This window comes from Rana temporaria, chromosome 8, assembly GCF_905171775.1.
Source record: "Rana temporaria chromosome 8, aRanTem1.1, whole genome shotgun sequence".
Lineage (NCBI taxonomy): Eukaryota > Metazoa > Chordata > Amphibia > Anura > Ranidae > Rana > Rana temporaria.
The window spans coordinates 54,055,150-54,068,350 of NC_053496.1; the positions used below are offsets into that span (position 1 = coordinate 54,055,150).

General features: G+C 42.2%; 1 protein-coding gene across 6 annotated transcripts in view; it reads right to left on the reverse strand.

The window, feature by feature from the left end:
- The window catches only part of BLNK (B cell linker), a 310,096-nt gene that overhangs the window by 62,391 nt on the left and 234,504 nt on the right, over positions 1–13,201 (reverse strand). For all 6 annotated transcript variants that reach the window (XM_040361815.1, XM_040361820.1, XM_040361816.1 and 3 more), the window contains one exon: positions 1,440–1,505. In XM_040361815.1, coding sequence (XP_040217749.1) covers positions 1,440–1,505 — 66 coding nt within the window. The remainder of the gene's footprint in view (positions 1–1,439; positions 1,506–13,201) is intronic.

Sequence of the window (13,201 nt, forward strand, 5' to 3'; positions counted from 1 at the left end):
TATATATATATATATATTTTTTTTGACATGCCTCTTGCCGACCGGCGCACGCAATAAAAGTCCGCAGAATGGCACGGGCAGGCAAATGGGCGTACCTGTACATCCCTTTAAATTTGCTGCCCAGCGGGCACGCACCCGCCACGTGCCTCGTGAGTGTGCTCGTGGGTCCCAGGAACTCGATGTTCCCGGGTGGCCTGCGATTGCGGTCGGCAAAGGCAGAACAGGGGGATGCCTTTGTAAACAAGCCATTCCCCTGTTCTGCCTAGTGACATGTCAGGGATCTACTGTTCCCTGTGATCGGGAACAGTGATCGCTGACATGTCACTTGTAGCTCCTCCCCCTAACAGTTAGAATAACTCCCTTGGACACACTTGACCCCTTCAACGCCCCCTAGTGGTTAACCCCTTCACTGCCTGTCTAATTTTTACAGTAATCAGTGCATTTTTTAACACTGATCGCTGTAAAAATGACAATGGTCCCAAAAATGTGTCAAAAGTGGCCGCCATTAAGTCGCAGTCATGATAAAAGATAGCAGCCATTACTATAAAAAAATAATAATAATAACAATAATAAAAATGCCATAAAACTATCACCTATTTTGTAGACGCTATTACTTTTGAACCAACCAATCAATATACGCTTATTTTTTTAACAATTTTTTTCAAAAAAATACATATCGGCCTAAACTGAGAATTTTTTTTTTTTAAATGGGGATATTTATTATAGCAAAAAGTACAATATACTGCATTTTTTTCTAAATTGTCGCTCTATTTTTGTTTATAGTGCAAAAAATAAGAAACCGCAGAGGTGATCAAATACCACCAAAAGAAAGCTCGATTTGTGGGGAAAAAAGGACGTCAATTTTGTTTGGAAGCCACGTCGCACGACAATTGTCAGTTAAAGCGATGCAGTGCTGAATTGCAAAAAGTGGCCCAGTCATTTGGCAGCCAAATGGTCCGGGGCTGAAGTGGTTAATTAAAAGGTTCTGTCAAAGATCCAAGTACTTGTATGGATTATAAGCAGGGCTTTCACACTGGAGAGACAGTAGCGGCTGTTTCAGGTCGCTTTGCAGGCGCTATTTTTAGCGTTATAGCGCCTGCAAAGTTGACCCAGTGTGAAAGGGGTCTTTGGAAACAACATATTATAATCTGTAAAGTTATTGAAATTTCCATGCTGAGGTTTTCAAGAATGTATATACTGAAAAAATTTAGCTACAGACATGTTTTATACGGTACATATGAACATGATGTCATCATTTTGTATATCGGTAGAATCAAATAAGGGAGACTTTTTCTGAAACTGAAATAAAAGCTTTTGTATGCGTCTTAGCCATGCGACCTGCAATTTTTATATACTAGAATAAATGAACAGTAATTGAGGAAACAAAACATTTTAAAAACACTTTTCTAATGAGAGACCTAGTATAGAACATGGCTTACCTTTTGAACTTTTGCATAATTCCACCCTCATTATTCTTTAGGTCATGCACCATTTTCTGAATCTGCCTATTATAAGAAAGAAAAGATGTGGTTGGAATCTTGTGAATAATTGTAAGAAAGTTTATGCTTTGAACATTAAAAAATAATTTTGTCAAATATGAGTAATCACATTAGACAAAGTGTATCTAAACCCAAGAAGAAAAATGTAATGGCCAAAATTTATATTGCTACATATCTTTGGTAAAAAAGTACAAATCGGTGTATATTATTTGGTCTTTGTGAAAGTTATAGAGTCCACAAGCTATGGTGCCAATATCTAAAAATTGATCACACCTGAAGTACTGAAGATCTATCTCATTTCTTGAGACCCTAACATGCCAGAAAAGTACAAATACCCCCCAAATGATCCCGTTTTGGAAAAAAAGACATTCCAAGGTATTTAGAAAAAGGCATGGTGAGTTTTTTGAAGTTGTCATTGTTTTCCCACAATGCTTTGCAAAATCAAGATTGTTTTTTATTTTTTCACAAAGTTGTCATATTAGCAGGTTATTTCTCACACACAGCATATGCATACCACACATTAAACCCCAAAACACATTCTGCTATTCCTCCCGAGTATGGCGATACCACATGTGTGAGACTTTTACACAGCGTGGCCACATACAGAGGCCCAACATGAAGGGAGCACCTTCAGGCGTTCTGGAGCACCCAGGCCAATTCTGACATTTCTCTCCTACATGTAAAAATCATCATTTATTTGCTAGAAAAATTACATAGAACCCAAAACATTATATATGTTTTTTTAAGCAAAGACCCTATAAAATACAATGGCGGTCATTACAATTGTTTATCTTGCACGGTATTTTCCCAGCAATTTTTCAAACGCGTTTAAAAAAAACAAAACAGTAAAGTTAGCCCAATGTGTTTACATAAGATGAAGTTACGCTGCGTAAATAGATACCCAACATGTCACCCTTCAAAATTGCACATGCTCGTGGAATGGCGCCAAACTTTGAAGCTCCGTGACAGCGGGACCTGCGGACCCGATTGCCGCTGGAGTGCCGCGATCGGTCCCCGGAGCTGAAGAACGGGAAGAGCTGTGTGTAAACACAGCTTCCCCATTCTTCACTGTGGCGCCGTCATCGATCGTGTGTTCCCTTATATAGGGAATCACAATCAATGACATCACACCTACAGCCACACCCCCTACAGTTAGAAACACAGATGAGGTTATACATAACCCCTTCAGTGCCCCCTTATGGTTAACTCCCAAACTGCAATTGTCATTTTCACAGTAAACAATGCATTTTAAATGCATTTTTTGCTGTGAAAAGGACAATGGTCCCAAAAATGTGTCAAAATTGTCCGAAGTGTCCGCCATAATGTCGCAGTCACGAAAAAAAAATCGCTGATCACCGCCATTAGTAGTAAAAAAATAATAATTAATAAAAATGCAATAAAACCATCCCCTATTTTGTAAACGCTATAAATTTTGCGCAAACCAACCGATAAACACTTATTGCATTTTTTTTTTCCAAAAATAGGTAGAAGAATACGTATCGGCCTAAACTGAGGAAATTTTTTTTTTGTATATATACATTTTTGGGGGATATTTATTATAGCAAAAAGTAAGTAAAACATATTGCATTTTTTTCTAAATTGTCGCTCTATTTTTGTTTATAGCGCAAAAAATAAAAACCGCAGAGGTGATCAAATACCACCAAAAGAAAGCGCTATTTGTGGGAAAAAAAGGACGCCAATTTTGCTTGGGAGCCACGTCGCACGACCGCGTAATTGTCAGTTAAAGCGACGCAGTGCCGAATCGCAAAAACTGGCCGGGTCCTTTAGCTGCCTAAAGGTCTGGGTCTTAAGTGGTTAAATATCCCCATAGGCGACGCTTTAAATATTTTTATTGGTTACATGTTTTGAGTTACGGAGGAGGTCTAGGGCCAAAATTATTGCTCTTGCTCCAACGTTCGCAGCGATACCTCACATGTGTGGTTTGAACACCGGTTTCATATGTCGGCGGGAATTACGTATGTGTTCGCTTCTGCATGCGTGCACACGGGGACAGGGGCGCTTTAAAAATACCCAAAAATACATTTTTTGTTCACTTTTATTCCTATTACAAGGAATGTAAACATCCCTTGTAATAGGAATATAGCATGACAGGTCCTCTTTACAGTGAGATGTGGGGTCAATAAGACCCCACATCTCACCTCAAGGCTGGGAAACCTGAAATATAAAAAATAAAATAAAAAAAATGATCCTGCCTTCGATCGTAGCGGTGAGTTGGTAGAAGCACCGGAGGGTTGCGGGGGACGTCCCTTCTCACCTCCCGTAAGAATGATCAAGTGACAGAACAGCCGCTATGATCATTCTTATGGTGTAGGGAATCGCCGTCTGAAAAAGCTGATATCTGAATGATGCCTGTAGCTGCACCCATCATTCAGATATCCCCTCACAAAGTCAAGGACGTCATATGACAGCCGACGGGCGGGAAGTAGTTAAAATGCATTTTTTTTTAACACAAAGTTGTCCATTTATACAATATTTCTAACACATAGCATGTACATACCAAAAATGACACCCCAAAATAGATTCTCCTACTCCTGAGTACGGCGATACCACATGTGTGAGACTTCCACAGCCTGGCCACATACAGAGGCTGGGTATGGCAGAGTATGGCAGGGTACTGCAGAGTATGGCAGAGTATTTGCCAGGGTATTGTGTATTGCACAGTATGAGCAGGGATGGCTGAGCATGGATGGATGAATGGCTGGATCTGTGACTGCAATTGTCACAGATCCAGCCCACAGTGCTGCTGCTGCCATCCGCTCTCTCCCCTCTCCTCTCGCACTGTACCGATCGGTACAGAGAGGGGAGGGAGGAACATGACATCACATGACGCCGGTTTGTTTACAAAGTGATCGCTCTGTCATTTGATGGAGCGATCACGTGGTAAACGACCGCTATCAGCAACAATTTACCGTGAGACCCGGCGATCACGGATATTTCCGGGAGCGCACCCCGGGGGGGGGGGGGGGGGGGGCCTGGAGCAAGATTATGGGAGGACTATATATTATGACTATAGCGCAGTCGGCATGTGGTTAAAGCGGTAGTAAACTGCTGCAGAATAAAAATAAATTAAAAAAAAAAAAGACCTGATAGACAATGGCATAATGTGCTCGTATGCATCGCATACGAGCACATTATGAAATACTTACCTTAAAACAAAGCCCTTCCAGCAGCAGGCAGTCACAGCTGAGAGGGCTGTCATCTTCCCCCGTGCTTTCTTCCGATGCTGTGAGTGGCCAGAGCCGTGATGATGTCACTTGGTTCCCGCAAGAAGCTGTGAAGGTCCGGCACAATAGGACGTCAGCAGCTGCATGCAGGGTGAATATCTCCCAAACGTTGCACATTTAGGAGATATTCATTTTACCTATGAGTAAGCCTTAATATAGGCTTACCTGTACGTAAAAATAACAAAGCGCTCTTTACTACCGCTTTAAAGTGTTTTTAAATCTCTAAAATTTAAAATTAACAAAGCATATCCTTCTATTGTGTGCACATGCCCCAATCCATAACACCCAGTGTAATTTATCTTTGCGGTCACCTTCATCTTCTGTTTGTAAGAGTCACTTCTAAGAGTTAATGTCAACACCAGATAATCCAAGGAGACATCCCCCAGCACACAGCGGGCAATTGACAGCCTCAGTATCCCTATAAGAGTACCTAGAGGGGTGTGTGTTTATTCTCTCACTCTTAGGCCCCGTACACACGACAGAGGAACTCAACGTGCTTGGCACGTCGAGTTCCTCGTCGAGTTTTGGGATGAAGCCGCCGAGGAGCTCGGCGGGCCGCCTTCTCCCATAGAACAACGAGAAAATAGAGAACATGTTCTCTATTTTCTCGTCGAGCTCCTCGGCGGCTCCATCGAGCCAAAACTGTACAGACGACAGAGTTTCTCGGCAGAATCCGGGTTTTGACCGAGTTTCTCGGTGAATTCTGCCGAGAAACTCTGTCGTGTGTAAGGGGCCTCACAACACTCTTGGTTACTGGAAACTTTGCTACACGTGAAAAGGAGTTTAGACCACCCCCTGCTGGGCAGTGTTAATTCCTGCAAGCGAAAATATTTGCATCTACAAATTTAACACTATTTTATTTTAGTTGACTAAAATACCACTAAAAGAATTTGGATAACTAAAATATGACTAAAACTAAAATGCTATTTTACCAAAAAGACAATGATTAAAAGTAAATCAAGATTTGAGGTCACAATTAAAACTAGTTTTATTTCACAATAGCTAAATCTGTGTCTGTTGTGCATGTTCAAACCATAATACCATAAATAAAATGTAATTAGATTTTTACTCCAGAAGTAAAAATTCTAGAGAAATGCTGAAATAATTCATTTAAATAAACCCAATACATTGTATACTAAAATACAACTAAAACTAAAAAAGTATTTTAGTCAAAATGAACACTGCTGCTGTGGATAGAGACACATTCTATTATTATATATTATTAATATTATTATTATTATACAGGATCTATACAAAGCCAACAGTTTGCGCAGCGCTTAACAAAATGAAGGCAGACATTAGTTAGGCCCCTTCCACCCAGGGACGGATCCGCTTGCAGCGGTCCGCCAGCTCAGTGGGAGATCTCCCTGCTGAGCCGGCGGATGACAGGTCCCTCTCTGCTCACTGAGCGGGGAGGGGCTTGTCCAGTGCCACTGTCTCCTATGGAGAGATCTGATGAAAACAGACAGCATGTCCATTTTCATCAGATCTCACCCGATCCGATATGGACAGATGGCGACATATCGCCATCCGTCTTATTCCAGCGGGTCGGGTCGGGTCGGGTCGGATATCAGCTGACATGTCACTGCTGACATCCGATGCTCCATAGAGATGTCTGGAGCGGCCCTTCAGGTCCGCCAAAAAAAACTGACAGGCGGACCTGAACGGCCTGACTGTGTGAAAGGGGCCTTACATTACAATTTTGATACAAGAGGAATCAGAGGGCCCTGCTCATTAGAGCTTAGTGAGGGTCAATTGATAAAAAGGGGTAATAGCTACGGGGTATGAGCTGATGGAGAAAGTAAAAGTGTATTAGTTAGAAGCAGGATAGGTTTCTATATATATATATATATATATATATATATATTTATTATATACATACATATACATACACACACACACACACACACACACACACATATACATACACACACACACACACATTTCCTTGGAGCCTTGATAACTTTGTGAGATGCCCCAACAAAATGTGAGTCATGATCCTTCACATATATATTAACAAGATGTAAAAAGAAAGCTGCGATCAAAAAAGACAGGGCAAAAATGTTTTCTCAGTAAAGGTAAAAAAAAACATAAAATAAAAAAAATACAAAAAAAAAAATACAAAAAAAAAAAAAAAAAAAAAAGGTATGCTGGGGGAATCTCCAGTCTAGAATAAACATTACTATTAGATAAATCTGGTGAAGTTGGTGATGACAGAAAGGCTCGGTATATATTTCATGTCTGAGCTGCATTCATGAAGTGCACCTGGCATATAAGCAGGAAACGTATTTAGGGAAATGAAAGCAAAGACATTTACTATTTGTAATTTTTCTGCTGTTTAATAGCAGTATTCAGAAAGACCCACGTTGGAAAGCGAGTTTAATTCACTATTAGACTCCTACATCAAGTTTGAATACATTTGGACATATTTCGAGGTAGCCAGAAGTGAAAACAATAGCTGGAGGAAACAGTGAATCCTGGGAGGTAAAATAACTTGAAGCAGCCATAGGTTATATATTGGCCATACTTGGAGTTAGCATTGCTAAACTTTATCAAATAAGATAAAATGTACTGTAACAGACTATGACCATGAGGCCAACAACTCTTCTGTGGCAAGTATCGGATTGGGAATTCATTAAATGTCAACTTGCAGCAGGTTTTTAGGCCACTTTCCTCACAAAGCCCTACAGTAATTTTTTTTTTTAGTAATGATGGATCTGAATCCTTTAGAACCATCCCTGTGGTTCCCTATTTCATCAGGTTCCCTACTTCATCAGGTTCCATACTACATTTTGGCCCTCAGGCCATGTTTAGAATCATTAGTTTACGCAATTCTGAGAGATATGGGATGATGCTCTTGAAGCAGCAGACGAAGGAGAATCTACTCTTCTGATACTGTTGGACCTTAGTGCGGCTTTTGATACAGTAAACCACAAAATATTGCTGACCCGCCTAGCAGAAGTAGCTAGTGTGGCAGACTCAGATCTACCATGGTTCTCCTTCTTTCTGGAAAACCGATTCCAGACAGTGAAACTGGGCCCTTTCACTTCTGAAAAACGTACCGTATCATGCGGAGTCCCTCAAGGGTCACCCCTGTCGCCCCCACTATTCAATATTTATCTCCGCCCTCTCCTCAAAATCAGCAGTAATCAGAATTTACTATACCATTCTTATGCTGATGACACCAAACTTTACTTTCGTATCAGCAGCAAAAGGGATCATCATCTCGGACTAGAGAAATGCCTTACTCTGATAGAGAACTGGATGACGGAGAGTTACCTTAAACTCAATGGATACAAAACAGAACTTCTTCTGTTCCACGCTAACCGAAAGAGACCTGCTACGACAACATGGACGCCCCCGCCCATCCTGGGACAAACCATCACCCCTAGCACCAAAGTCAAAAGCCTCGGAGTCACATTTGACTCCGACATTACAATGGATGCACAAATAGGTTCAGTAGTCAGCGGATCTCACCATCTGCTGCACCTGCTACGCAGACTGGTGCCCTTCATTCCAAAAGATGACACAGCTGTAGTGGTGGGAACAATAATCAACTCCAGGCTCGATTATGCAAAAACCCTTTACCTCGGACTCCCAAAATACCAGGTTGCCAGTCTACAAGGCGTCCAGAATATGGCTGCACGACTGGTAACAGGAAAAAAACCCTGGGAATAAATCACTCCCTCCCTCAGGTCCCGCCATTGGTTGCCCATAAAAGACCGTATAACATTTAGGGCACTCTGCCTCGTGCACAAATGTGTACAAGGAAGCGCGCCCCAATATTTATGTGAGAAATTAAAAAGCCACAACCCCAATCGTGTTCTCTGTTCTACCAACCAAAATTTACTCCAAATACCCAAGGCCCGCTACAAGTCCAAAGGAGAACGTAGATTTTCAGTACAAGGACCTCGACTGTGGAACGTATTACCAAACAATATCCGAACGGAAGTGAATCACCAGGCCTTCAGAAAAAAACTCAAAACCCACCTATTCTGAAGGCAATTAATCGAAGGAAATGGATACCAAGCGCCTTGAGGCGATTCAGTTCGCAAGTGTAGCGCTATACAAGTTTTTCACTCACTCAGGCTTCCAGTGATCACAGGCTTTGTCCACAATGGGTCCAAACACTCAAGGTTCATGAGACATGGGAGTCCAGGTTGCCAGGCGTGTGACCCCAGGGGAACCTTTCCAACCACCGTCAAACAAGCTGACCCTCAACTACTAGGCCGTGATTTATTCCTGCCCCAAACCAGAGATTAATTTTACACTCCTCAGGAATTGGCTGTGCTGTAAACTTCTTTGAAAGAATAAAATGACTAGTCCAGGATTTGTAGCAGCAGCAAAAATCATTACCTGATAACTGCATATAAGTTCAAACCAAGCTGATTGTACAGTAAAAGTTTTTTTTTTCTAAATAGGTTCCATTAGGCTAGTGCATTGTTGGTTCACTTATCTTTTCCTTCCATTTCCCTTCTAAATGTTTTTTTTTCTGTGTCTGAATTTCTCACTTCCTGTTCCTCCTCAGTAAGTTTGCCCCCATAATCTGAGCCATTCTGGCTGGGGGACTACATCCCTGCGGGGACCCGCTTTAGTCCCAAGGGAGGGGCGAGCACGCTAACTAACCCCCAGCCAGAACGGCTCAGATGATGGGGGCAAGCTTACTGAGGAGGAACAGGAAGTGAGAAATTGAGACAAAGAAAAAAAAACATTTAAAAGGGAAATCAAAAGGAAAAAAGGCAATGCACTAGCTTAAAGGAACCTATTTAGAAAATAAAAACAAACCTTTACAACCCTTTAACATACTCATAGCCCCCATTGCACACATCATACAGGTACTTGTCAATTTAAAACATTACTGAAAATCTCTGCATCATTTTGCAAATTTAGGACACGGTCAATTGTATTTATTTATTACAGGTACTTATAATGTACGCAGAACTTTATATATTTACTATACATTCACAAGTCTTTGGAGTGTGGGAGGAAATCGGTACAAACTCCATACAGGTACTGCTGTGGTTGGGATTCCAACCAATGACCCTAGGGCTGCCAGGCAGAAGTGCTAACCATTTAGCCACTGTGCTGCCCATTCATATATTTTTCATATCCATAGTCTTTTTTCAAACAATATGGTAAAACGCTATACACATTGGAACTTGAGCACAGCTTGTCCTAGAGTTACAGGAGGGGTATTGTGGTACTCATAAAACTGTTCTGGAAATATCCTGCCATGTTTTCCTACTTTATTCTCATTTAGGGTCCAGCTAAGTTCCAGCTTTATCCCAAAGGGGAAAGTACACATGAACACTCTGTGCCCTACATCCATCTCCTTGTTGCACTGATTACTGTAAAAATTTCACTGGCAGGGAAGGGGTTATCACTAGGGGGAAATCAAGGGGTTAACTGTGTTCCCTAATGTCTTTCTAACTGTATAGGGAGGGTACTGACCTAGAGGAAATTACAGATTAGCTTTAGGAACCCACGATCTGTCTCTCCTCACTGAACAGAACAGGGATATGTGTTTACACACACACGTCCCTGTTCTGCCTCTTGTGCCCACGACTGTCGGTCATGAGCATCGGCACCCCCCCGATGCAGTGGGCGCACGCATGCTATCCTGCTTAAAAAGGGACCGGCGCACAGCTACTACGTTTCCCGGTATCGTGCCGACCTGACGCCGTATAACAGAAAATCTTTTCTGACCATTTGCAATGGGAAAAATATAGTCAGTCTCTCCCTCTCCCTTTGCAGCCCACAATATTCAATGGATCTGGAAAGACTTTTTTTTTACCTTTACAAATGGTCAAAAATGTAAAAAAAAAAAAAATGTAATAAAATTGATAAAAAAAAAAAAAAAAAAAAGAAGAAGTAAATCACCCCGCACGTGTGGGCTATAATCCGTTTTGCACGTGTAGTGGCGAACGCATACGTAGGTCACGCCCACATATGCAAATGGTGTTCACACCACACATGTGAGGTATCGCTGTGAACATCAGAACAAGAATAATAATTCTAGCACTAGACCTCCTCTGTAACTCTAAACTGGTAACCTGTAGAAATGTTTAAGTGTCGCCTATGGGGATTTAAAAATACCATAGTTTGGTGCCATTCCCAGAGTGCACGCAGTTTTTACCACTTGCCGCCCGCCAATGACATATTGACGGCGGCAAAGTGGTTGTAGAATCCTGACTGGACGTCATATGACGTCCTCAGGATTCTGAGCCGCTGCGCGCCCCCGGGGGTGCGCATCGCGGCGATCGTTGTTGCAGGGTGTCAGTCTGACACCCCGCAACACCGATCGAGGTAAAGAGTCTCTCACGGAGACACTTTACCACGTGATCAGCCGTGTCCAATCACGGCTGATCACAATGTAAATAGGAAAAGCCGGTAATCGGCTTTTCCTCACTCGCGTCTGTCAGACGCGAGTAGAGGAGAGCCGATTGGCTGCTCCTGTGACAGGGGGGGTTTGTGCTGATCAATCATCAACACATCCCCCCCGAGGATGCCCACTGGACCACCAGGGATGCCTAATGGACCACCAGGGATGGCCATATAGACCACCAGAAAAAAAAAAGGATCCACCAGGGATGAGGAGGACACAAAAAATGGATGCCAATCAGTGCCGCAATGGATGCCAATCAGTGCCCACAATGGGCATCACTGATTGGCATCCATTAGTACAACACATACAATAGTGCCCATCTATGCCCATCCGTGCCGCCCATCAGTGCCCATCCGTGCCGCCCATCCGTGCCACATATTAGTGCCCATCAATGCCACCACATCAGTGCCACCTCATCGGTGCCCATCAGTGCGGCCTTATCAGTGACCGTCAGTGCAGTACCATCAGTGCCCATCAGTGAAGGAGAAAACTTACTTATTTACAATGTTTTATAACAGAAACAAAAATTTTGGTAATTTTTTTTTTTTTTTTGCAAAAAATAAATATCCCAGAGGTGATCAAATACCACCAAAAGAAAGCTCTATTTGTGGTTACAAAATGATAAAAATTTAGTTTGGGTACAGTGTAGCATGACCGCGCAATTCTCATTCAAAGTGCAACAGCGCTGAAAGCTAAAAATTGGTCTGGGCGGGAGGGTCTTTAAGTGCCCTGTATAGAAGTGGTTAAAGTTTGAGATGTTAGGTATTAATTTACTCAGTGTAACATCTTTCATATTTTACCAAAAAATTGGGGTAGTATTTTTTTCCCTAAAAAAAAAAAATGCTTTGAAAAACCGCTGCGCAAAACCTGTGACATAAAAAATTGCCATTTTATTCTCTAGGGCCTCTCCAAAAAAGAAATACTTGTTTGGGGGTTCCAAGTAATTTTCTAGCAAAAAAATTGATTTTTACAAAGAATTTCAGAAAAAGACCTGGTCCAAAGTGGTTAAAAATAGTCAATGTGGATTGGCAGATTGAAGTTCTGCTTTGAGTGTCACTTTAAGCCAGTATTTCAGTGTTGCCGTATACCACAAACGCCGTTGACCGGCCTGAACTCAGGAGAAGTTCAGGGCAGAATTGGACAAAAACTCTGTTCTTTGCTCTCACAGAGCAGACAATGACTAATGCGGCATTTCCCTGTCAGGATTTAATGAATGCTTTGTTTACCCAAGAAAGATTTAATAAGCAAAGGATCATTTGAACCTACAAAGCCGAGCGTCAGCTATTATAATATCTCCATTACTATTCCTTTATTTGTACCCGTCTGGGCATGTCTATAAAACACCGGGCACAATGAGTGGATTGTTTTGGCGTGTTGGTACTGTACATAACACAACCAGCCAAGTACTGAATTCCTTGTCTATCCATTGCCTTGTAATGGGGATGGATGTCTGTTTTCAAAACACGTCTTATCACACATATTATCAGGAGAAACACTAGCTCTGTGCTGTCCAAATTTATCATTTACCTGTTTAATAAATAGGACTTTCTATGTTATTTTTAATCGTACATAGGCTGAAAATATCAGTTTTAAAGTAGACTTCTGGGGTAAAGCTACCTCCCCTCCCTCCTACACCTATGCTAACTAACCTGTGTACTTACCTATTTCCAGTCGGGTCTGGTCACGTTAGGAGGGGGTGCTGACAACAAATAGGCTATTGAACCCTATGGGTGGCATCTAGGGTTGCCACTTTTTCGTCGAGCCAAACCCGCACGGCGCAGAGCAACATTTTTTTTTTTTAGTACACACTATAGGAATGTTGCAATCCTGGGACACCTTTGGGTGCTCCAAAGAGAATAGTAATGCGGCATGCATAGTGCCCCCCTCACCCTCCTGCCAGGCCCTGTTCCAAGCTACATTCATGTCTAAATGTATCCGGGTTTCAGGGGGGACACATGATTCAAACCCGGACTGTCAATCCCTGGCAGATGTCAACCCTAGTGGCGATACCGCTCCCAAGCAAACCTAGCCATTGTCGGGTACTCTCTCTGCTCCTCTGCAGCTGCCGCTGG